Source organism: Pipistrellus kuhlii, unplaced genomic scaffold, assembly GCF_014108245.1.
Source record: "Pipistrellus kuhlii isolate mPipKuh1 unplaced genomic scaffold, mPipKuh1.p scaffold_m20_p_2, whole genome shotgun sequence".
Taxonomy (NCBI): domain Eukaryota; kingdom Metazoa; phylum Chordata; class Mammalia; order Chiroptera; family Vespertilionidae; genus Pipistrellus; species Pipistrellus kuhlii.
Genome location: NW_023425515.1, coordinates 1,046,241 through 1,072,172, shown reverse-complemented (window position 1 = coordinate 1,072,172; position 25,932 = coordinate 1,046,241). Strand labels below are relative to the sequence as shown.

The 25,932-nt window shown below is 58.2% G+C and overlaps 1 protein-coding gene and 1 long non-coding RNA gene across 2 annotated transcripts in view; one reads left to right on the top strand and one right to left on the bottom strand.

Annotated features, from left to right (window-relative positions):
- KCNJ6 (potassium inwardly rectifying channel subfamily J member 6) overlaps positions 1–2,058 on the top strand; it is a 137,131-nt gene extending 135,073 nt beyond the window's left edge. Inside the window, exon 4 of the mRNA XM_036446909.2 lies at positions 1,055–2,058. Coding sequence (XP_036302802.1) covers positions 1,055–1,380 — 326 coding nt within the window. The 3' untranslated portion in view covers positions 1,381–2,058. The remainder of the gene's footprint in view (positions 1–1,054) is intronic.
- A 1,197-nt stretch (positions 2,059–3,255) lies between these two features.
- LOC123652805 lies at positions 3,256–18,549 on the bottom strand. Its single transcript, XR_006742297.1, has 3 exons — positions 18,539–18,549; positions 7,262–7,266; positions 3,256–3,604 (listed from the first exon to the last, which is right to left on the bottom strand). It is a non-coding gene; the product is annotated as an uncharacterized LOC123652805 (long non-coding RNA).
- Between the last annotated feature and the right edge of the window lie 7,383 nt (positions 18,550–25,932).

Sequence of the window (25,932 nt, the reverse complement as noted above, 5' to 3'; positions counted from 1 at the left end):
CAATTTGTACATGGGCCCCTGTGTGCATGGGTCCCTGTGTGCATGAACACCTGTGTGCATGGGCCCCTGTGTGATGAACACTATGTACACGGGCCCCTGTGTGCATGAACACCTGTATACACGGTCCCTTGTGTGGATTAACACCTGTGTGCACGGTCCCCTGTGTGCATGAATAGCTGTGTGCATGGGCCCCTGTGTGCATGAACACCTGTGTGCATGGGCCCCTGTGTGCATGAACACCTCTGTGCATGAACACTTTGTACATGGGCCCCTGTGTGCATGGGTCCCTGTGTGCATGAACACCTGTGTGCATGGGCCCCTGTGTGATGAACACTATGTACACGGGCCCCTGTGTGCATGAACACCTGTATACACGGTCCCTTGTGTGGATTAACACCTGTGTGCACGGTCCCCTGTGTGCATGAATAGCTGTGTGCATGGGCCCCTGTGTGCATGAACACCTGTGTGCATGGGCCCCTGTGTGCATGAACACCTCTGTGCATGAACACTTTGTACATGGGCCCCTGTGTGCATGGGTCCCTGTGTGCATGAACACCTGTGTACACGGGCCCCTGTGTGCATGAACAGCTGTGTGCATGGACCCCTGTGTGCATGGGCCCTGTGTACACAGGCCCTTGTGTGCATGAACATCTGTGTGCATGGGCCCCTGTGTGCATGAACACCTCTGTGCATGAACACTTTGTACATGGGCCCCTGTGTGCATGGGTCCCTGTGTGCATGAACAGCTGTGTACACGAGCCCCTTGTGCACGGGCACCTGGACCTGCATGTTTGTGCGTGGCCTGGCGGGCAAGTGTAGCTTGCTGAGAGCCAGAACACTCACGTTGCTCCCCTGCGCTCCCCGGGGAGGCTGACTCCCCAGCACATGCTCCCGGCATGCTTGGTGTGTCTACACCATGGACAGCACGGCCATGGCTGTGACACCCTGTGCAGGTCCCAGTGGGAACAGCGCGGGCAGCAGTCCCCCCAGCTCACAGAGGGCCCGTGGAGACAGAGAGCCTCTCACACTAAAGCCTCCACTCTCCTCTCCGCAGGGATGACGTGCCAAGCCCGGAGCTCCTACATCACCAGCGAGATCCTGTGGGGGTACCGCTTCACCCCCGTCCTGACGCTGGAGGATGGGTTCTACGAAGTCGACTACAACAGCTTCCACGAGACCTATGAGACCAGCACCCCCTCCCTCAGTGCCAAAGAGCTGGCGGAGCTGGCCAGCAGGGCAGAGCTGCCCCTCAGCTGGTCGGTGTCCAGCAAACTCAACCAACACGCAGAACTGGAGACCGAGGAGGAAGAAAAGAACCTCGAGGAGCAGGCGGAAAGGAATGGTGATGTGGCCAACCTCGAGAACGAGTCCAAAGTGTAGTCCCCTGGCCGGGCCCCTCCCCCCCAACCTTTCCCCAGGCCAGGCCACCCCTTCTCCTGCCCCCGTCCCCCCTAACCTCTCCTCGTCTCTCATCTTCCTGATTTCTGTCTCTCTAACTTCGTTCTCCCTTTGTTTGTGTTTAATTTTGGCGTTACCAGAAAACAAATCTTCAAGGTGTAAAATCTCTGCCTGCCCTTCCCCAGTTACTCAGATTGGAGCGGTAGACATGCATTTGGTTAAGGTATAAGGTGCCCTCATTGGTGGCCCGAGCCTGTCTCCTCCCTAACTTCCATACACCCAACTCCTAGAGATTTAACCCTCTTACCTGCATGTGCTAGACAAGACCAGGCCACTCACAAGAGTGTAGCGAACACGTGACCTGGGGTACACCTTAGGTCCAGTGCCTGTCCCAGTGCCTGTCCCTTCCTGCAGTGAGACAGAGTGAAGCCCTCACTTCCCTAGATCCCCACCCATGTCATCTCCAGGGCATCCCAGGTGTAGGGCCCAGATGAAGCAAAGACAGAACACTGTACATATATATGCCTTATGTAATCATTTTCTTTGTCCCTTATCAATAAAACCCAGCATGTACAAAAGTACTGTAGGACACAACTTCTAAATAATGTACATAGATACATAACTAGTGTAGGTTTAGATATGTAACTTTAGAAATAAGATTTTTTAAAAAGTAAAAGAAAAAAGACTCTCGCTGTACAGTAGGCACTTCCGTTCCGATGTCTCTGTTTTCTGAGTTGCTTTGGTCCCATTGACTGCTGGCCCGTTAGTGCATGGCCCTTGTTCTGTGTCCCACACTGGCAGCCCATTCAGGTACCTCCCTGTCCCCTCGCTGACCCTTTCATTGAATCTAATAAGCCATAGGCCTGGAGGGAGGTGGGAGGTCCAGCAGATGGCAAAACACACCGCCAATACACTGATATACTGTGAAATGTTTCCAACTGAGGCCTCTCGTTTAAGACAACCAGGGCCTCGCGGTCTAGCTGGGGGAGAATCCCAAGAGGACATTCTCGAGCTTGTCACCAATGCCATGTTCATGCTCCGCACACAAGCACTCGCCCTTTGTAGTTCAGGAAACTCTTCTGCAAAAACGCTGATTCTCCAGCTGTTCCCGTCCCGTAGTCACGGAAACGGCAGACTATGACAAGGAGACGTGGCAGGTGAGCAGAAGATGGTTGGGTCTGGAGTCATAGACTTCACAAAGGCTCCTGGTGTCACTGACCTCACACCCTGACTTAACCCTGCACTCTCCCCGGCCCGAGGGCTTATCCATCGGCTTCTTGCATTGTCGCTTATTCTATTCTTTTATTATTACGAAATGACCAGAGTTCAACATTCAGAGATTGCACCAACGACCTTGGTGACTACGAAATCTCTCAAACGTACGCCACAGGTTAGAAATCAGAAAGTGTCTCTCAATCAAAAGAGAGAGAAAAAATGCAGCCTTAATTCATTGCAATCTGCAACGATAAATGTAGACAGAGAGGGGAAGATAAAGAGGAGAGAAGGAAGGAAAGAATGGAGGGAGAGCCAAGAGGGAGGGTGGTATTTTGTACTGAAAATCTAAATTTTAATATAAAAAATGTTTTCAAATAAATTTTTTAAAAAAAAAAAAGAAGAAAGAAAGGGAATCTTATGTGAAAAGGTCACGGGCAGGTGGAAATTTTGCACTGTGAAGATCTTTCCCATTAATTTCACTATTTTAACCGTTTGTTCCCTAACGCATCATCAGTACCCACTGACTGGATGCAAGTTCATTGTCAGCTCCCACAGCTGTGCTCGGTTTGAGGCTCCGCTCCATGGAAGGCCAAGAACTCAAACGCGCTGTCCCTCCCTGGGGACCTCGCTCTCCCGCACCAGAGCTGGGGGACCTTGTCTCCTAACAAGCGTGTGTGGGAGGTAAGGAGAGGGGCTCCTCGGTCTAACACGGGGCCTCTCCTCTCCCACTCCTAAGACTTTGCATCAGGACCGCTGCGTCCTGGCACTGACTTCCTGGAGACCAAGCCTGTTGGCCACGGCCCCTTCCTTTTGCCAACATCTCGCTCTGCGTTGAGGATCTGTTGAACCGTTGACTCATTCCATACGCGTAGGAGGAGGCTGCAATCACAGAGGAGGAGGGAGTCCCGTACCCTTCTTGCCGGGCCGTGGGCGGTACCGGGGCCTTTCCTCCGTGTACGTACGTAGCCTTATCCAGGGTGCTCTGGACTCGCTGCAGGGCACGGCCTGGCAGCACAAAGCGAAACCGAGCAGGGGTTGCAAAAAGTCTGCTGCGTTAGCTCTTGAAGACTCTCTGGGCCTTTTGTAAGCATGTCCTAAGGCCCGAAGGACCACGCTTGCCCTGGGGTCTGGTGGGAACAGCAGCTCAGGGCCCGTTAGCACAACTGAACACAGAGCCCGACAGGCCTCAGTCGCGCCCGCGGCGGCCGGTTCTGTAGGTGACAGGGCCCCCGGGCGCAGCCCCCCCGTCCCCACCGTCTCTGGCGTCCATGAGGTTGGAGACAGGACACGAACCAAATGTTTTTTTTTGTAACGTGAGCCTCTGAGTCTTTCCACGAGTGTCCCAGAAGATCCTTTTACTAGAACGTCCCGCGCAAACGTGTCTATTTTTCTACGATTATTGATAACAGTTTAACGGTGTGTTTTGTGTCAACTGTTAAAACTTGGAATGGAAAGCAGCTCCCTGAGACTGAATTTTTCTAAGCAGCGAGCGCGGGACGGTGTCTTCCCACTGGGACAGTTCCACAAAGATGCCCCCACCACTCCCAGCCCCCGCCCCGGATCCAGACCCCCTGCCCTCAGCCACTTTGTTAGCAGACCAAGTGCGATGACAATAAATAAGACTATTTTAATGCAGCAGCACCTGTGACGAGTGAGAATCGCTCTCACCTCGGTATTCTGGTGTCTGGTTGGTGTATTGCAGTCTTTGTTCCACAAAACCATGGTGGGGTCCGTTCACTGGATAAGCACTTTGACCTTCAGGTGACCCCCATCTGGAGAAAAGGGCAGAGTCACCTTCAAGCAGCACCCCCAGGGCGCTGGGACCCTCAGGCTCTCCCTCCCACCCGCCCCAGCTGGCTTTCCCCCTACGGAGCGCCCCTTCCCCTATGTCCGCTCCGTGTAGCCACCACAGCTGCTGGTGTCTTTGGCGACCCCGGGGCCCGGGGCACATCAGTGGCAATGCCGGTCATCGCTTCGCTGCTCCTCGGAAACTGGCATTCCAGCCCCTGGTCAGGGAGGAGGTGCCCTGTGCCCACCTGGCCCCCCTCCCCCATGCGTTCCTCTCCTGCTCACTTCCCTCCAGCCCCAGACCCGTCCCCGCGGTTCGGTAACTCACGTTTCCGCTCAGACATCAGCCACTGTCCCAGAGCGGGTCAGCCTGGCTCTCAAGCACAGGGTGAGGGCTCTCCTGCCTGTCTCCCATGACATCCTAGTTTCAGAATGACCGGTGACTTCCGATAGAGCCTGCATGTTGAAGTCTGCCAATGCTTTCCCTCCTACACTTTCGTATATTTTGGGTTTCTTCCTTTCTCCCCCTCCCCCCCCCCCCCCCCGCTTTGCTTTTTTTAATTGAGGTTTAAGCAAGCATCTTAGGGAGGCTCGGCAACTATTTGGGAAGGTGGGTAGTCAGAGAAGGAGGCTATACAAAGGCTGTTAGAAACTACACATGAACTCGCAGCAAGAATGGGAAAGCATTCAGTTAGCTGAGCAACTCAAGATGTGTTGGAAATGTTACTTGTCCGCAGTCCTTTCCCAGACAGCTCGCCGATAGGAGGTCTTCAGTCTTCCTTCCCCCGGCCCGGGGGCTCTGTGGCTCCGACGGGGCGGTTGGAAATGAATGTCCTGCTGACACCACAGACCTCCTCTCCCAGGAGTCCTCCCGGCAGGCGGCTGTGAGGTCGGAAACAGGCCGCACAGACAATTCATTGATCATATCAGCCTGTTTCCAGACCTGATGGCCAGCCAACACTGACAGAAATGTTATCCTTTCATGAAAATGGGGTGAAACACGCCTCGTCCCGCCGTCTCTGCCCTGGTGGCTCGGAGAGCCGCACACACAGCGTGGCATCTGGAGGCCGAGCTCGCCCAGGCCGCTAGAGAGGCTGGCGAAGCACAGTGTGTGCAATAACAAGAAGGCATGCTGCCCTACTGTGCGCCGTGCCTGAGCACTCCGTTTCATTCTAACCCATCCGGGAGCTGCGTGCTATAATCTCAGTGTTACAAATGGAAACCTAGGGGAAGGCAAATCTCTGCCTTGCCCCGGTCACCAGGCCTGCAAAACACACACCCTGGTCCAGCCCAGGTGCCGAGGCGTAAGCCCTGGGCTCTTTAACTACAAACACGGGCCGCACAGCAGATCTGCTCCCAGCACCTGGCCGCTGCCTGTTTTTGGAAGCCTCGCAAGCGAGGGGTGACTTCGCATTCTTCAGTTGTTGGGGGGAAAGTAAACAAAAGGAGACTATTTTGTGACATGTGAAAACGATGTGAAATTCTCACTTCAGTGTCACAAATAAAGTTTTATTGGAACACGGGCCCCCTATCCATTATTATCATTCACACACGCTAGCAGAGTTGAGGCTGTGCGGCCAGAGGCTGCAATATTTAGTTTCTGCGCCTTTCCAGGGAAAGTTTGCTGGCCTCCATCCATACTACTACATGCTATTAGTGCCATTCACTGCTGTTAGCTGGCCAGCATTGTGCTGCAGGAGTGAGAGATGCCTGGACAACTTAGAGCGATAATGCTCTTTCCCAGGACAGATGTGTAACTCAGCCCCATAGTTCTGTCCGAAGGGGAAAGAACACAGTTTTTGGTAAGAGGCCGACTGCTTCCCAGGACTGTGGTAGCCTGTCATAGTCAGGTCTCAGAGAAACACTCTCCCTTCTCGGACACCACCCCACCCCGAGGCTGTGGAGCAGAGGGACAGCCAGCCGGGACCCAGCGGCCTGCCCATTCCTGAAGAGCAAGGCACGGCGGTTCCCGGGCCAGTTCCCGGGCAGACACTGGGCCAGAGCTTCGCCGGACCCACGGGCACTTTCCTATGTCGCTGGGCCCCAGCTCTGCTCAGCCCCAGCTGTCCCTCCCCTCTCCTCCCCCCCCCCCCCCCCCCACACACACACACACTCAGCCTTCTCTCTCCCGCTCTCAGATCTCCGATCTCCCTGGCAGGAGGACAGCACTCACCCCTGAGCAGCCCCGCGCCCCCACATCCCCCCTCCCACCCACCCACCCACCCCCCCACCCCCGCCCTGCAGTGATGCGGCCGGGGTCACCCGCACTGGTTCTGGCCCCTCCAGTAGCTCAGGAAAAGCTTAACCTGCAGACAAGGACGTTCGTGCTTCTCTCGGAAAACCACCAGGTCGGGTGGGAGGCGCTGCGCAGGAGAACGGAGAGGAGGAGGGGGTGGGGAGGGGGGGAGGCCGGGCAGGAGAGGGGGTGAGGGCGGAGGGCTGGATGGAAGGGAGCCAGACAGCGGCTTGGCGATGCGTCCAGAGGACACGCGCTCCTCAGGGCCACTGAGCGGGACCTCCAGGTCCTAAGCAGCATTTCCGCAGCCCAGGACCCGCCGGCCAGGCGGCCTCCCTCTCCGGCCCCCTGAGAAGGACCGCGCTTCCTGCGAGTGCGTTCCTAGGAACCACCTAAGAGAGGAAAGATCTGTAGCGATTCATTGAGCTGCTGTATTGCCAAGACATACGTGGTGGAAACCGAGATGGACTTGGTCCCGGGTGGGAAGCAGGGATCACGCCCGCCATGTGGCTCATGCACAGTCTGCAGCCCCGCGAGGGCACGGAGCCCCCGGAGCACAGCGGGAGGGGAGCTCACGGTCCACCCGTGAAACTCAGGTCAGTGCAAAAGGCGTCAGACTCTCACCGGGCCTCGTGGCCTTGGTCAAAGGAAGCTAGATGCACCCACCGAATTCGGAGTCCTGGGCAAAGCGGGGAGAGAAAATACTTTAAGACACCAGATGGGCTCACTGAGGTCCCAACGTGACTAAGTGGCGGAGACGGGTCGCCAGTGCACAGGGGGCTTGCAGACTTCTGTTCAGACGCTCGCCACCCTCCCCAGAGGCCCGGACCCTCCTGTGCCCGTGGCTGGCCGGAGGAGCGTGGCCACAGAGGCCGCACGTCTTGGTTTCAGAGAGGGACGTGTTTCTGCCGGCAGATGGGACGGAGCGATTTCAGAGTAAAGCCCTGCGCTCGCACCGGTCGTGAAAACTGGCGTCACCGGCCACTCTACAGACACACAGGAAGGCCGCAGAGAGCAGCCACGGGGCGAAGAGACGCGGGACTCATCGTCATTTCTAAGAAATCAGGAAACATCCGTCCAGAGGCGCACGATGGCCCAGGAGCCCAAGCTCAGACCTCGCTCACCACCAACACCCAGGCCTGACTGACAGCCCGACGGGGAATGGCAATGTGGGGCGTCTCACCGTCACCCACGGCCACAGAGCGGGTCAGCTGGAGCCCGAGAGAGCCTCCGGCTGGGCCAGCCTTAGAGGAGGAGGAGGAGCGCTGTCCTCAGGTCCGCCAGCAGGTGCTGTCCTGGCATCGGCTCTGGCACAGCTGCCCAGACGGGGAAGGAACAGTGCCCTTGGGTCATCCAGAGCGTGGCCATGCCCACTTCTCTGGGCGAGCCTGTCCCTCCAGGCCTGGTTCCTGCCCATTTAAACAGTAACCCCTCCTCCACCACCACCCCCTGCCACCCCCCAGACATGTCTCCCGGGAACCCTGCGTCTTTGGAGCTGGCCTTGGCCAGCACTCTTGACCCCACAGAACACCCGCCTGGGTCAGGGAGACACCTCTCCTACAGGAACTCAAGGTGACCCTGTGAGGCCCCCGTGCACAGCGCTGCCCTTCCCCATACTGCAAGTCAGCACTGACGCACAAAAGGAGTGAGCGCAAGGAGGTGCAAAAACGTCCTCCTTTCCCTGTTCCCCTTCCCACGTCTCATTCTGGAGACTCCAGGAATCTCCACTGTGGGGTCCCATGATGCCCTGCGCACGCACTCAGCTGGCTCGTCGACGACCCCAGCCACCTCCCCAGCCGGTCTGGCCCTGCTCCCTCCCTCTGCACCCCCTCCCTCTGCTCACCCCAGGGGGAGTCTTTCCCGGCACCCGCTCCTGAGTGCCCACGCCGTCCTCGAGCAGCAGCCGAGGACCTGTTCCTGGGGCTGCCCCCCGCTCTGGCCGCTTTCCTGTCCACCCCCAGGTTTAACGGAGCCCGGACTGTGTCCGCAGTCTGACCAGCCGAGGTCGACGATGGGAAAGCGTTTGTTCCTGCCCCGGAGGCACCACCATCGTGATGCCAGCCCACGCTCCGCAGAGGGCCAGGGAGGGCTGTGCCCAAGGCCAGCCGGACTGCTGCAGGGGACTCTTCTTGTCCCGAGTGGCAAGGGGCTTGCCGACGATGGCCCTGCGTTCTTTCTTCAGCCAGGGGGGCCCGTGTCTGACAGAGAGCGCCGGGGACAATGGGGCGCTCCCACCTCCCAGGGGTCCGGAATGATGACAGATGCCTGCCTGTGCTGGCAGGGTGGTCTCCCCAACTCCACTCCCCCCACCCCCACCCCCACCGCCACCGTCTGCACAGACGGCGCTCGGGGAGAGAGCCTAGCACCCATGGTACCTGGCTCCCCAGGACCTGCCAGGCTGTGGCCGTGGCAGCCTGCCCGCCTGCACCTCGCCGTGCTGGACCGGCAGAGGCCTGGGGAAGCCGAGGCGACCGGCAGTGCCCAGGCAAACAGGTACTCACTCAGCACGCCACGTGTGGGACACTCCTGCTCTCTCTTCTTAGGATGGCATCTCCTTCAGCGGCTAACCTGCTCCTGAAAGAGCTGTTCTTTAAGCCGCCATTTCCCACCCAAATCACGTTCGTCTTTTTTAAAAGATCCCAAAGCCCAACTCTAACATGTGTCCAAAGAGCCGCCCGCATTAATCACCCAGCTCTGCCTAAAACATTAAAACTGGCCCCCAAATATTCCACAGTTTTATTATGTTCTTGTTATGTTCCAATAATAAGCCTACCGACAAGCCAAAGTGATTTAAAACAGTGGTTCTCAACCTTCCTAAGGCCGCGACCCCTTCACCCAGCTCCTCATGTTGTGGTGACCCCCAACCATAACATTATTTTCGTGGTTACTTCATCACTGTAATGTTGCTACTGTTATGAATCGTAATGTAAATACCTGTGTTTTCCGATGGTCTTATGTGACCCTGCTAGCGGTTCCGACATCTGAGTTGTCTGAACGTGTGTGGGGAGCACAGCTGTGGAGCCTAAGACCATCAGAAAACACAGGTACTTACATTATGATTCATTAACAGTAGCAACATTACAGTTATGAAGTAGCAACGAAAATAATTTTACAATTGGGGGTCACCACCATATGAGGAGCTGTATTCCAGGGTTAAAATCTGATTTTAAATGATTACAGATTCTTTTTTTTAACCTGATTTCCTTGTTTGGTTCTCATATGTGCCCTGACCAGGGATCAAACGCACAACCTTGGTGTCTCTGTGTGATGGTCTAACCCACTGAGCCCCCCAGACCCCCCCACCTCCCGCCAGGGCTGTGGCTCAGGCGGCTCCAGCAGGCGGCTGGCAACACCCTTCACCTGGATCCAGTCCACTTCCCCGAAGCAAACCTCTAGGCTCGTGGTCGGCAATCGGCGGCTCGCGAGCCACATGCGGCTCTTTGGCCCCTTGAGTGTGGCTCTTCCACAAAATACCACGGCCTGGGCGAGTCTATGTTGAAGAAGTGGCATTAGAAGAAGTTTAAGTTTAAAAAAATTGGCTCTCCAAAGAAATTTTCTCAAAAGAAATCTCAGTCGTTGTCCTGTTGCTATCTGGCTCTGTGGACTGATGAGTTTGCCAACCACTGGCCTAGGTTAAATCCACAGGATGCCTAAGCGGTAGCGTCTTCTTTAGCGCTGGGTCTGACTCCGGTGTGAGGGCTGCATGTGTGTAGACATTCATGTTTCCATGGGCCGGGGCGTTCCTTTCCCACCTCCACACGGAGCTGTCGGGAGCTTTGGAAGCCGCGCCCAGGCCCGGCTCAGCAGGCGGTGCCTCTGGGGTGCGGGCTGGCGTCCGGCCCCGTGCCCACTCCCACGCCCACCTCCTAAAAAGAGACGGGCGCACACACCTGCTCTTCTGCTCCAAGCCAGGAAGTTCTCCTAGGAACTCGGGTTTTTGATAAAATGCTTGCAGCCCAGAGAAGTGAAATGTTTTGTTTTCAAGGAGCATGCAGCTCGCCGAAGCCGGGAGCAGGCGTGCCCGCGTGTTTCTGTTCTCAGGGGTCCAAGCGCCCGGAAAACCAGACAAGCACACATCGCCACTGGTGAGAGCTGGCTAATGCCAGCTTACGTTCTCCATCGGCGCTGGCTGGCCGCGTCCGCTGCCCACACTCCGGCACACACCGTCCTGGCAGGTGGCTGGGAGCACTCCGAGGACCAGCGGCCTATTCCTCGCCAGCCTCCCGGCCGCCAGCTCTCCCCCGGGGCAGCTCTGTGCCCAGGGCCTGAGGCCACACCACAGCCCAGTGAGCCAGCGCCGAGGAGGACCGGAGGGGTGCTGGAGTGCACTGACTCCGGCCTCAGAAACAAGGCGACGAACTAAGAGGCTATGACAACCGTTCTGAAATGGAAAGCCGGCAGGTCAGCCTCCACACACGCCGTCATCATGGTTTTGGGGGCGGAAGGGCTGTTTCCTAAGGGTCCCCGAGGCTGGGTGGGATGGGGGGTGGAGAGCCAAGACAGAGTGCCTTCCTTTCCTGGGGGGCCAGCCAGGGAGAGGGTTCACAGACAGACAGACAGACAGACACACACACACACACACACACACACACACACACACACCGAGCCCGGTGGTGCCAAGGTCAGCCTGGGCGGGGTGGGGTGGGGTGGTGGCTAATCGGAGAATTCAATAAAATGTGCATTTTGAAAGCTGGGGTGAGGCTGTAGGGGACTCAGACTCCGGGCTAAGGAACCAGGCTGGCAGGAGAGGCAGAGCAGATGCATTCACAAGCCCACCATGTGCTTAAAGGCTCCTGGGTCCTCGGGCCTGATCTTTAAAAATAATCCCATACAGCCGAAACTGGTTTGGCTCAGTGGTAGAGCGTTGGTCTGCGGACTGAAAGGTCCCAGGTTCGATTCCGGTCAGGGGCATGTATCTTGGTTGCGGGCACATCCCCAGTGGAGGGTGTGCAGGAGGTGGCTGATTGATGTGTTTCTCTCATCGATGTTTCTAACTCTCTATCCCTCTCCCTTCCTTTCTGTAAAAAGTCCATAAAAAAAAAAATTATATATATATATATATATATATATATATAATTTTTTTTTTTTTTTTAAGAAGAGAAAAGCAGGCAGGGCTCCCGTATGGGTTTTGCTCCTGACCCATCTGGTTCTTTTGTAACTCCCTTTGCTCAACTCTTCGTACGTCTGTGCGTGGACGAGGAGAGGAAAGCATGCCAAATGCAAAAGCACAAGCTATGTATTGAGAAATCATTACAATGCCAAATCACTTTTAGAATACAACCTGTATCTTTAAGAACTTGCTGTGTTAGGGAAACTGTTTACATATTGAGGTGTTCCTCCTATTTTTGACTGGAACAATAAAAAAACTGACATGGCTTTGGCTTCGTGTGTATGTGTGTGTGTGTGTGTGTGTGTGCGTGTGCGTGTGTGTATGTGTGTGCATGTGTATGTGTGTGTGTGTGTGTGTGCCTATATATGTGTGTATGTGTATGTGAGTGTGCGTGTGGGGGGTGTATATGTCTGCGTGTGTGTGCACGTGTGTGTGCGTGCATGTGTGTGTGTGCATGTGTACGCTTGTGTGATTGTGTGTGTTCATGTGTATGCGTGTGTGTGTGTCTGTGTGTGTGTGTCTGTGTGTGTGTGTGTGTTCAAAGAAGGCGGCCTTTTCTCCAGGTGGGCAACCCCCACTGAGGCGTCCTCCCCACAGTTCACTCAGCCCTGCTCCCACCAAAAACAGCAACAAAAACACAGGGCCGCATCCCATCAACACCCCCGGCACCAGCTGAGCTAGGTTCGGTTCCGCCCATTTTAGAGACCAGCACACTGAGGCTCAGCACGCTGTAGGAAGCTGCCCCTCACCCTCAACTGGCAGCAGAGGAGCCAGCATTCTGGTCCATGTTCTGACCACGTCTGCCCAGGGCAACCTGCTGCGCCCCCTCACTCGTCCAGCCCCCGCAGGTGTCCGCAGCCACAGTCTCCGCACACCCAGAGCTGTTGGCTGACAGAGGTTCTGGAAGCTCTGAAGGCCGGCTCGGTGGTCATCTCCCTGTAACATGACCGTTTCCGGCGGGCCTGCCTGTGGAGCCCGCTGTCACCCGGATTAAGAGCGTCATCGGCCCTGACAGGGAACCGGGCGGCCACTTCCAGTTATTTCATTGGCAGCTTCCGGCTCATCGCACCGAGGAGAACGTTCTGGGCATTTTCAGAGTCACCATTCCCTCCCTGAAGTCCTCCCATGTTCCTAATCCGGCCCCTGAAATCGGAAGTGTGTGCACATTAGGCTGAAAAGGCCTGGGGAGCTGGCGGAAATCAGCAGCCCTCCGCCTCTGGAGAGTTCTCAGGGCCCAGCTGTGCACCGACAAGAACGAGGCTCCCCACACCCCCTCCCCGAGCCCAGCCCAGGCTGCCCCACCCCACACCCTAAGAGCCGGCCAGGACAGAGGCTGCACTGGTGCCGGGCGCAGGGGCTCTGCCAGGGTGGTGATGTGAGAGCTCAGCAGAGCTGCGTGCACCCCGTTCGGCATGAGGGGAACATCTCCATGTGCCTGAAAGAAAACCATTCCATGGTCTGCGAGGGGATCTAAGGGTCCCTCCTCTCTCAGCCCCACCACTGCCCCAGCACACACACACATGCCACGGCCCCATCAGCTCACACACATGCCACACACACACACCCGGCACACACACACGTGCCACGGCCCCATCAGCTCACACACATGCCACACACACACACCCGGCACAAACACACATGCCACGGCCCCATCAGCTCACACACATGCCACACACACACACCCGGCACACACACACCTGCCACGGCCCCATCATCTCACACACATGCCACACACACACACCAGGCGCACACACACACATGTGCCACGGCCCCATCAGCTCACACACATGCACACACACACACCCGGCACACACACGCGTGCCACGGCCCCATCAGCTCACACACATGCCACACACACACACCCGGCACACACACACGTGCCACGGCCCCATCAGCTCACACACATGCCACACACACACACCCGGCACACACACACATGCCAGGGCCCCACCATCTCACACACATGCCCACACACACACACACACACACACACACACTTGGCCTTGACACTGCTTGGGCCCAGGTAAGATTCCCAGGCTTCTGCCCAGCAGGAGATACAGGAAATGCCCGCTACCGCCCGCTGGCCACTAGGTGGGACCGCAGCTCTCCAGATGCGAGCACCTGGGATTCTCCCGCAGCCGCTGGAGAAGCTGCTGTGTGTGCGTTTTCACTGTGGGTGGGAGGAACATGGAACTGGCATTGGTGTCCCATCTGTGCCGGGAGCAAACTCCAGCGTACCTCGTGTCCCCCAAGCCCATCCTTCAAGACAGAGCAGTGAGGACGTCAGGCGGGGAGACCTTAGGGGCTCACCCCACCCCACCGTGAGCAGCAGGCAGAGGGGTGGCTCCGCGGAAGAAAGACCCTGGCCAAGACCCAGGTCCTGGAGGTGAAGGCCAAGGTCGCCGGTCAGTCATCTGCCTCGGGGGTTCCAGGGAGTGGGGTCTGAGGACCAGAGCTTGAGAGGTGGGTGGGCGAGGGGATTGGGAGATCCTAGAACACACCCCCAGTTCAGTATAAACATGGTGGAGCTCTCCTCTCAATACGTATCGGAGGACCCCCGATATTGTAAATGTGAAGTGTGCATCTTAAATACCCGCACGTGTGTGAAAGAGCCGCGCTTTGCTCTTGCAGATCGGGGAAGTCATCCTCAGCTCACCCAGGTCCTGTCCAACGCCCGCCCGCCCGCCCGCCCGCCCGCCTGGGATTCTGACCCGGAACCGCAGTCGGCAGGGGGCGCTGCGGCTGGAGGCCGCCTCCATGACTCCTGAGGAACCCCGTCGGACCATGGGGCTGTGGACATGTCAGAAAAGATTTGAGAGCAAGTTCAACAGAGAACAAAGACACTCCTCCAGATGAGGAAGGGCCTTGGATGGGAAAACTTTTGGGCAAAACTATCAGAGAACACAACGATATCAACAGACTTCTCAGGGCGTGGGCTAAGCTGGTGGAAGGACCGTTGGGAACTCAGCATCACTGGTGAGCACGTTGTTTAGGCACATGGAAACCCTAGCAGCCGTGTGAATTTGCAAACCCCCGTTCCGTCACTCGGGGAGGTCTCCAGAGGGACCTGCATGGAGTCAGGCACAGTGCTGGTCTCACGCTGAGCAGCTGCTGTGCTCAGTGCATCCACAGACATCCAAGTGGAACGGTCCAAAACCCCTTATCCAAACTGCTGGGGTGCTTTGCAACCCAGAACGTTCCAGTTCCAAAAGAGAAGGCGGCGCACAGACCTGGGATTGCCTACCAGGCCTGGTGAAATCCACAGCAGTGCCTGCGGCCAAGCACACAGACCACAGAGACCATACAGAGCCAAGGGTTTGCTACCCAGCGGCTTTGCTGCTTTCTGGTTGTAGAGCTTCCTGGGGGTTAGGTCTGTGGGTAAGGGGCGGTGAATCCTGCACACAAGCTCCATTTCCAGAGCGGCTCGGACTCCTGGGAAGAGAGTGACTCCGCAGCTGGAGCTGGGATCACAGGGTGTCCGCTGCTCAGACTCAGCCAGGGTACACATGCCGTTCACATCCTACACGTGTGACGGACCAAGGGAAAGAGACATCTGTGACCGGTGATCACGGAGCCTTCAGAAGCCAGGACCCCCAGGAGCGTGGATTAGCTGGGCACCCCAGCTGGGGAGGATGGGCTGGTGTGCTTGCTCCTGAGACGTGATTTCAACCCATCAGGATCCGCTCAGGAAAGAGGCCGGACAGAGCGGAGAGGAGGATTCTGGGAAGGGACCTGAAGCGGGACCACATACATACTAGTTTTTTGTGTCATTTTTGTTTTACAATTTGTAATTTCTTGTCTCCCCACAAAGCCACCCCACACTCTCCATATCTCACTAGTACGCTCCGAAGCTGGATTAAACTCAGTGATGCATGGAAACTGCTGAGGCCAAGCCAGGGGCCCACACCTGGATCCGTGCGAGTGAGCGAGTCTGCAACATTGTTCGACATCCATGACTGCCCCGGCCCAGGCACACTGTCAGTGTACTCTGGAACAGGAAGCCAGGGTGTGTTTTCCAACTGAAGGAATCTAAACCCAACAACGTACAAAGGAAAACCAAACAGCACTCAGCACAGGATACCTGCACCAAAGAAGCCCTTCCAACCAACAGGGCGCAGATCGGAACGAGGGAGAAGTAAAGAAGCAGAAGGTCCCAATGGAAGGGATTCGAGAAGCCACCTGCAGATGGGTCCTGGGTGCTGGTGCTGGGCAAGGGTGAGCAAGGTGCTTTGGAGGAAAGAGGAGAAGGGTGGGACCCAGGTCCCGGACTCTCATTCTAAGAGGTGTCAGCCTGGCTCAGAGAGGAGAGGCATACATTGCAGAGGGCCTGGGAAGGTTTTGTGTTTTCCCCGGGAAGAAACCCTTTGCAACTCTTCCATAAATAGGACAAAACAGAGATGATTCTCCCTGCTCCTCTCCTGAAATTGTTATCAAAACGAATGTGCTGATTTCTCCCTCTGGTTGGAAATTGCTCAGAGTTTGACAAAGCAATAGATGCGAGGAGGAGCTCCGTAAGACAGCCTGGTCTTTGAAGCCCGGGTTCTTGCAAAAATATCGGATTGTGGGGATGGAGGGGGGTGGAATCTTTAAAACCAGAGAGACCCACTCAGAAAGACAGGCCGGGTGTGGCTGCCCGGGAAATTCTGAGCTCCAGAGGCACCGTTCACCAGAGGTTCCAAGCTAAGAGTCCAGCACAGAGAGGACACTGGAATGGCACAGAGGGTCTGAGTCCACCGGAATGCGCCTCGTTCTTCTGTGCCGAGTGCCTCGGCAGATGCTGTTCCATTTGCCTGAAATGCTTTTCCCTCCTCCACATCTACCAGGTCTGCTTTGACTAAAAGGCCTTCTCCGGTGCCCCACACAGCAGTGCTGGAGCCCCACAGGCCAAGTCAATAGCTTTGGCGCCTAGCACCTTCCTGTGCTCCTGGGCTGAGTGGGAAGACTGGACTGGAAACGAATTCTGGGATCAGAGGATCTGGATTCAAATCCCAACTCTGCCACATACCAGCTGTGTGACCCGCGATAATTCACAGCCCCTGGAGTCCCAGTCTTCCAGGGTGACATGGAGATAACATCTAACGCATAGGGTCACTGTCTCTGTCTCTGTCTCTCTCTCTCTTTCACACACACACACACACACACTGGCTGGTGGAAGCTGCACACGCCGCACTATAGGACCTGCAGGGTCTGTTCTCTCTCCCCTTCTAGACTGTGAGCCCCAGTGGGCAGGGCGCCCTGTGCTCTGCAGATCTCTGAGTGGGTGTCACATTGTGCCGGGAGCTGCAGAGCTGGAAGAGGGGGAGAGGGGGAAGAGGGGGAAGAGGGAGGAGAGGGGGAAGCGGGGAAAGAGGGAAGGGGTCTGTCTCTTCGGGCGGGCTGGTGGGGATCCTGCGCGGGCTGCCCCGTGAATTCACTCGGGAGGTACCGCTCTGACTGTGCAGACTGGGGAGTGAGCCAGCAGCCTGCCGCCTCCGCCAGGAAGGAAATGTCTGCAGCTGTGAGTCACCGTGAGGTTTCACTGCAGATCCGCCTTGGGAGCCGGCGGTGGGAGGGGCGGAGCGGGAGGCGGGTGGTGCTGAGTCCGATCCGCGTCCCCCGGTGACAGAGGGAAAAGCAGGTGGGGGCCCGGGCTGGGCTTGGAGCCCGCGGGCAGGGTGGGGGGCCTCTGCGCGCACCTCCCCGGAACGGTGCCCCCAGCGGCCAGCGCCTGCCTCGGGCTCCCGGCACGGGGCACCCTCGCCGGCATCCTCGGGAACGTCCAGCCCCGCACGCTGCGGAGGACCGAGGGGCCGGGCGCGCACCGCGGCGGGGTCCCCGCGCCAGGAGGCCCCGGGCGGCCCTCTCAAGGGCGTGTGAGGACACGTCTCCGCTCGCGGCACCGCCTCGGGGCGTGGCTCTGGAGCGTCTGGCCAATGGGGGCCGCGGACGCCTGGTCACGTGGTCTCCCTCCGCCAACGGGCTCTTCCACGCTCCGCCTTGTAGCTCTGCCCGACGCGGCTCCAGGCCGCTGGCTCCGCCCCCCGAGGGTCTTCTCGCGAGAGCAGCCCCACCGGCGTCTCCTCTTCCGCGTGGCACATAGGACGGCGTCCGGGGCAGAGCTGCGCGGTGCGGGGCTCTGGCATGGAGGGCGGGGCTCCGGCATGGAGGGCGGGGCTCCGGCATGGAGGGCGGGGCTCCGGCATGAAGGGCGGGGCTCCGGCATGGAGGGCGGGGCTCCGGCATGGAGGGCGGGACTCCGGCGTGGAGGGCGGGGCTCCGGCGTGGGGCAGGGCTACGGGACGGGGCTCCGGCGTGGGGCGGGGCTTCGGCATGGGGCGGGGCTCCGGCGTGGGGCGGGGCTCCGGCGTGGGGCGGGGCTCCGGCATGGAGGGCGGGGGCTCCGGCATGGAGGGCGGGGCTCCGGCATGGAGGGCGGGGCTCCGGCATGGAGGGCGGGGGCTCCGGCATGGAGGGCGGGGCTCCGGCATGGAGGGCGGGGCTCCGGCGTGGGGCGGGGCTCCGGCGTGGGGGGCGGAGCAGGGCCGGGGTCCCGCAGCCGGCTCCCCCTCCCCCCGGGACAGCCGCCCTGAGCCCCAGGCCCCGGCCCTGCGCTGGCCTGGCTGGGCTGGTTTCTCTCCGCCACCGCTGCCCTCCGCCACGAGGACCGGGAGAGCGGCCCCGCATGAAACCGGGTCACCTCAGCCGGATGTGTCTCCCACGGCCCCGCCTGCAGCGCAGCCTTCGAGGCGCCCGCTGGAGACGGACACAGGCGCAGGGGGGCTCGAACGTGCCCAAAGTGGCGTCACCTCCACCCGAACCCCGCCAGCCAGCCTCCGGGCCGCAGAGAGGACCGGCTGCCAGCGGTCACCGGGCACAGGCCCTGCCCTCGGGCCCGGGAGCCGGCCTCGCGGGGAGCAGCGAGGATGCTCAGGCCGGGAGGGCCCGTCTGAGCCACGGAGCCGGGCAGGAGAGAAAAACGGGCCCCTCAGGGACCCTCCTCTGAGGGAACTCCTAAGGGGATAGTAAAGTTGTCCCACCTGACAGCCACCCGTGCTCCTCTGGTTAGTCGGAGGTCCGTTCCTACCGCACGATGCAACACGATTTTCACCTTAAGTCAGAACCCACCTACATAAGCACCTACGTCACCCACATGGAGCAATAATGAAGTGAAACAGTAAAAAGAAAAATTAAAGAAAGACAACAATTCCTGACCTTTACTTGTAAATAAGTAACCGAAAAAACGTAAAGCACATATATACATGTCGAAATGACAGAACTTTTTTTAAAAATAAATGGGAGATGGTGATGTAACCACAAAACGACATACATGAAGTCCGACGTAATCAGAGGACTGTCTATATATATATATTGTATATAAAAGCCTAATATGCACATTGTCCCCTCGGAGTTTTACTGAGACCTGAGGTTCAATTGCTCGCTCTGACATGCAGTGACCACCAGGGGGGGCGGGGAACAAAGGTAGGCCCCAGCCAGTGGTCGGCAGCTGGGGAAGGGAGGCCCCAGCTGGCAGCCAGGAGGCCCCAATTGGCCCTGATCTGTGCACGAACTTCATGCCCGGGGCCTCTAGTGTGAACACACACCTCAGGCCCAACGTGATACCTTGGTAGAGCCAAACCAATCATCTTCAGCCTCCTACAGGTGAGCCAAGGCCCCCTCCCATTTAAAACACTCGGCGGAAATGCCACAAATGCCACGATTGGCAATTCTCTGACTATAAAATCATCTCTACGCTCGTTACTGTTTGAACTGTACTGAGCCCCTGGATCCTGACAAGACAGAAGGTAAACCACAGTGCAGGTTCCCCGGGGAGAGGGGAGAGGACACAGATGTGGACAGGGGGCTCTGCTCCCAGGAGGGCTCTGGAGAGAGACCTCAGAGGGATCTCCCATTGGCGCACAGCACTCAGGAAGCTAGAACACCGCGTGTCCAGCCCACTCCTCCCCAGGCCTCAGGAGGGCGCTCCTCTGCCTTCCATGGGGTTCTGAGGCCCCGTGAGCCTGCCGACCGCCCCCAGCCACTGCGGCCACGTTCCGGGCGAACAGGAACACCAGAGCTCTCTCCACTGGCCAATGTGCCTCTGAGCAACCACGTCGTCAGAGAGCAAGATTTCAAAACCCCGCCTCTCTCAGGATTCACAGAACCATTTGTCTCCCATTCCAGGAAGCAGAGCAGCGCCATGTTCAGAAAATGGTGAGAAAGAGCCATCAGGTTAAACCAAAAAACAAAACAATGCAACAAATCCCCTGCATGTGGCACTCAAGAGGCCAAGACCCCCACGGCGACATAAGCATTAAACATTGTTGTTAACATGGAGAAACTTCTGGTGTTTGAACACACTTTTGACTCCTGTCTTCCTCCTCTCAGACTACGGCTGGCGTGAAAGAAACCCCCCCAGTTGGGAGTGTGGACAGTGCAGAAGGGGTGCTGGCCATTTTTCACCTGAGGCAGAGATCTGACCCCTCTTCCTCCCCCTTCTAGAAACAGCGTATATGAGGGAGCAAGAGCACTGCCGTAAGTTTTAAGAAATGTTATCATCTACATGGAGCACATGGCCCAAAGGAAATTAGATCCATGTTCTAATTTACTGGGCACCTGCCCTGTGCCAGGCCTCGGTGGAGTAAATACACTCCACCGAGGCCTGGCACAGGGCAGGTGCCCACTAAACCCCCACCGAGTAAGCATCAGCACCCACCGCTAGGGGAGTAGGGAAGTGGCCCCAAGACCCTGGGAGCTGGGAGTCAGCAAAGATCCGGGTGGGTGGCATCGTGGCAGAAGCAATTCCGTTTCCTGGAAGCGGAGCTGAGCTGGCCTGGAAGAACTGGAGGGTTCCTGCTGAGTCAGCGGCACGAGAGGGCGAGAGCCTTGAGGGGGAAGCAAGGAGAGTGTGCTGGGGGTGCTGGAAACCCATGGATGGGTTCACCCCAAGGACGAGGGTCGGAGTCTACAACCCACAGCTGCAGGTGTGCATCTCCCGTTGTGTCCCAGGAGGCAGCGAGGCAGACAGAAGCCACGCACGTTCTCCTGGAGATTTCTGCTCCTATGAGTAGATCCCCTCAGGGGGGTGAGTAGGAGCACAAAGCTCTTCCTCTGAGATATCTGGTCTACCGTCCACTCATTCGACAAACTTTCTTTGGGAACTTCCCAGGTGCCAGCACCGCTCTGGGCCCGGGGTCCGAGGATGCTCAGGATGGCCTGGGAGCCGGGCTCATGTCCCACAGGGGCGGGGGGGCGGCGGGGTGAACACATGTGCTTCTGCGGAGGGTGACGTGTGTGCTTTGAGGAGAAGTGAAGCAGAGTGCGCCATTGCAGGTGGAGACATCAGGAATCCATAGATGACAATGGACTCCCCTGACTTCCCTGTCGTGGCACCACCACTGGTAAACCTTCACCAGAACCAGCCGAGGCCCTGGGACTTACCTTCTGCACCTGCTGGTAACACCAACAACAGCCTCATGGCCGCAGAAACCATCCCAGAGGTCTGCTCCCCTCGGCAGAAGTGACGGCCTAGCTCTGCTTGCTACAAGCATCCGGCAGCTGCTCGCCACCCTGTTTGCACAGACAGACACACGGCAGCCTCACAGGTCAGGGCCCCGAGAGCAGGGCCTGCTGGGAGCTGGCCCATCGCTCTGTTCCCGCAGAGCCTTTCCGGGGCCCCCATTCCCACGTGGCCGCGCAGCCAGGCACACAGACACGATCCGTGGGCGTGGTGTAGCTATTTTTAGAAAGAGTGCCCGTCTTCTGGGTCCCACTGGGGGCACGTCCACCTGTGGTTCTCTCTGGCCGGGTGCTGGCCTTATAAAGGCACGCACATGCCCTCGCCACTCAAGTGGAAGGAATTCGGGCATGTGGCCGCCGCTGACATAATCCTCTCCGTTTAGGGACGGCGGAGTTCTGCTCCGCCGTCTGAGGCTGGCAGCGCTGGCTCCTGTGCTTAAATGTCAGCGATCCCGGCTCAGGCTGGAGGCCGGGGTCCCGCCACTGCAGGCCGGCAGAGCGCGCTCTGAGAAGCTGCTTACGGATTCACAGCCAAAGGGGGAGCTGGGGGCAGGCGGCTTAGAGGCCCCCTCCCAGGGCAGCGTGCAGACGGCTGTCAGGAACACAGAACGGTTTCCTTCCCAAGGCCAAGTGCAAAGGCCTCCGAGGCCCAGGCAGAGAGAGGTCAGGAGGAGATGGGGCTGGAGGAGTGTCTTTTTCTAACTCATCTCCGGGGTTCCCCCTCTTTCCTCCAAGATTCCCCTTCCACGGGAGGTTTCTTCTTCTCTTCACTCTGACGTCCATGACGCCCTTTAACATCCCAATCCTGGATCACAGTCTCTTTCCTTTTCTCCCCTGGGCATAAGCAGAAGGCTGTGACCACTAGCAGAAAACCCAGGGGAAGTTTATTAAAAATACAAAGAGCAACAGGAATGCAGGTTTCCGAAGTGTAGGTTCCTGGTGCTAGGATGACAGCCCACCACAGTAAGTGGGGTCCCCGATCCCCTCTCCCTCCCTGTCCAGTGTTCTCACCCCTGGATCCTGCGGGCCCACATCCCCACCACGTCCTGGTCAACACAACGATCGCCTCCTCTGAGAACCCCCCTGCCCCCAGCTTACCCACATGCACACCTCCCCGGCCCCTACAGAGACCCTCTCCCGTCCCCTCCTGCCCCCCGCCCCCACCCTGTGCTGGTCCCGCCCCAGGCGCCCCTGGGCTCTGCAGGATGCCTCCGCACACATCCCCCTGATGGCACCGGTCTGTGGGTAAGCATGACATCCAGGCCAAAGCAATCCCCACCCACACCAGCTCCCCGTGTCCCCCGGAGCCACCCGGTACCCGGTGAGACGTGACACATGGAATCCAGCAAGACCTCGACCCCCTAAACACGGCCAGCTCTCCGGCCAAGAACTTCAGGTCTCCTTCCCTCCGCACTCAGCCACACCTCCACACGCTCTCCTGGCTATCCGCGGCCTTCGCCTGCAGGACACGGCCAGGCCACACCTAGAAGGAGGAGCACAGCTTGTGAGTATGTGAAAGAGTCAGCTCCTGTACTGTACTTCATTATTGTAACGTTTCCCATACACGCGGCACATCTATTTTTTGCAGTATTTTCATTTTTTTTTAGAAAAAAGTTAAATGAGTGTTGACATGCCAAAGCACACGCTTGGGTTTGTGGGTGAATGTATGTGTAACTCCTTCACATGGACTTGCCCGTGGTCACCGTCACCGAAGAGTCGGAGTCCACGGAAGGGAGGCGGTCCCGAAAACGTGGCTGTGTGGTTGCCGTAGTAATCGATGCCTTCTGGAACAAACCCACCCGGGCTAATTACAGCCTTCTATTTTTAACGCCTCTGCAGCCTCCTCCCGCCCCCCAGCGCGGCCCGCACGACCCCAGCAATAAGATACTCCTCTGCTACGTGCACAGCCCCGCGCGGGTCTCAGAATGACTGTCTCCAGCCAGCCCCGCGGCAGGGGAGGGGCGGCTCGGGCTCCCTGAGCCGGGACTGAGTGCAGGGTCCGAGGGCCAAGCAGACCCCTGCCTGCCAAAGAGCCCAACCGCTCCCCGGGCTCCCGGGCAGCTGCCACCTTGTGAGCACCAGGCCTGAGGTCCCGGCTCCCAAGGAGGCCCGAGCCGGCTGCCCACCCCTCCCGGAGGCCCGCCTGACGGTCAGCCCTGCGCCTGAGGGGCTATCAGGGCCGAATACAAGGACGAGAAGAGCCGGTCGGCCCTCTCCTCTCTGGCCCCACAGACAGCCAGGGTCCAGCTCACTCCACTGCGGGCCTGTCCTCCCGGGCCGGATGGGTGAACTGGAAACAGACCAAGACACCCAGTGAGGACGAGCCACGCCTGCCAGCCAGGGCGCACCAGGAGCTGCACCGTCCCCTGCTGCATCCTGGGTCAGGCTGTCCTCACCCAACAAAGGGCCGCACACCGAAGTCCCGAGCAGAACAGCAGCCTCTCTCCGTCCTGGTGGCCAGAAGGAAGGTGAGGGGTCTGAGCAGGGAGGGGACACACGCGGTGAGGAACTGAGACGTAAGCATATGACGATGACGCTGGAAATCAGAAACACTGGCCAGTGGCTGCTGCCTAACAAACAGCCCCATGCTGTTGCTGCTGATCCCCAAGCTTCAAGGGGAGCCTGCTGGGCTGATGGGGGCTCTGTTTGGGTTCCCGTCTCGTCCCCTCGTTCTTTCTGGGTGTGAGGGAGGAGAGGAGCACCACACAGGCCCCGTGAAGCTTCTGCTCGCACCCCGGCTGCTAACATCCCACCAGCCAAAGCCAGCCGCCTGCAGACACAACACCCAGGGCACAGCTGTCCACAGAGAGGGGCAAGCTGAGCTACACCCCAGTGACCGGTGAGGGGCAGGGACAGGGGAGCAGCAGAGACAGAGTCCGCAGGGAAACAACACTGTGAGCAGCACCTTCCAGAGAAGTCACAAGTGCTGCCTGGATGAAAGTCCGGGAGGGAGAGGCCCTGAGGGAAAGGCTTTAGTAAGATTCTCCTAACATCATCGTGTCTTGCAAAAATGACGTTTATTTCTAACTACACTGTGCAACGCGTGTTAAGTCACGTGGACAGAATGTGCGTTTAGTAAGAAAAGCTCTAACTCAAGTCAGAGACGCCAGGACACGGGAGCGGAGGCCCGCAGGAGCAGGGCTGGTGCGGGCGCCGTGCGGGGCGGGGGCGGCTGCCAGCAGGAAACTGGGCCCAGCGGGAGGACATGGGAAAGTGCTAGTAAACAGCCAGGACTTGAGACAGGAGATGACACGGGTTGCTTTCAGACGCACAGATGGGACAGATGCCCTGGGGCTCGGCAGAGGGTGCTGGGGATGTGGGTGATGGTGATGGCGATGTGGCCTGAAGATTGCAAGAAATTCACAAACTTTCCAACTCAGAGGCCGGCCAACACCAAACCTCTGCTTCACACCGGGGGGACCCGAGGCCCAGAGAGACCACGGGAAGGGACATCCAGAACCCACGCCCACAGAGACACCCCCCCCCCCCCCCACACACACACCACTGCCCTCTCCAGCCCCAGCTGGAGCACCCCGCCTTCCTGGCAGCACTCCAGTTCCCTCATGAAACACAGCTCCGCTGAGGGATGGCCTTTCCCAGGGGGATGCGTGCAGGGGGGAAAGGTGGCAGCAGGCGCGGGGGGCAGTGAGCTGGGGACACAGCAGAGGGAGCACGGCCAGAGGTCAGGACCCGGAGGCTCATCCCCACGTTCGCTGCCGTGTGCTCAACCCAGGTGCTTGCCCCGTGACCCCAAACCCAGAGACTCGCCGTCCTTCCCACGGGGAGCAGGGTGTTGCCATGGCCCCACGTTTCCTGTCCGGAGCCTTATGGGTGAGTCATGGGCCTTCCTGAGGGGCCTCTAATGAGGTGATGATTGCAAGCTTCAGGCCACATCGCCATCATCATCAGCGGAGCCGTAGCTCTGCCTCCGCCTGCGGAGCCCCGGAGCCCCTCACTCCGGTCTGGGAGACCCCTTGCTCCCCCCCGCAGTCTCCGGAGCAGCTCAGAGGCATTGCTTTCTGAAAGTAGCCTGGGTGCCCCTGCGTCTGAAATGTGGCCTCACCAAGGGTCACACATTTGAGATTTAACCCCTCTTGCTTTTTCATGTAAGATCCTAGTTTGTGTGTGTGTGTGTGGTGTGTGTGTTTTAATATATTTTATTGACTTTTTACAGAGAGGAAGAGAGGGACAGAGAGCCAGAAACATCGACGAGAGAGACACATCGATCAGCTGCCTCCTGCACACCCCCACCGGGGTTGCGCCCGCAACCACAGTACATGCCCTTGACCGGAATCGAACCTGGGACCCTTCAGTCCGCAGGCCAACGCTCTATCCACTGAGCCAAACCGGTTTCAGCCTTACCTAGTTTTTAATCCTCACTCAAGGATGTTTTCCCCATTGATTTTTAGAGAGTGAAGAGAAGGGGGGCTAGGGAGGGAGGCAGGGAGGGAGGGAAGAAGGAAGAGGGAAACATTGATGTGAGAGACACATATCAACTGGTTGCCTTCCACACAGACCCCAACCAAGCCGGTGATTGAACTGCAACCCAGGTACATGCCCTTGACTGGGAATCGAACCTGCTACCCTTAGGTGCACGGCCAGTGCTCTAACCATTGAGCCACAGGCCAGGGCTCCCTACTTTTTATTTAAGATAATCCTATATAACAGAAGGGTAATATGCAAATTGACC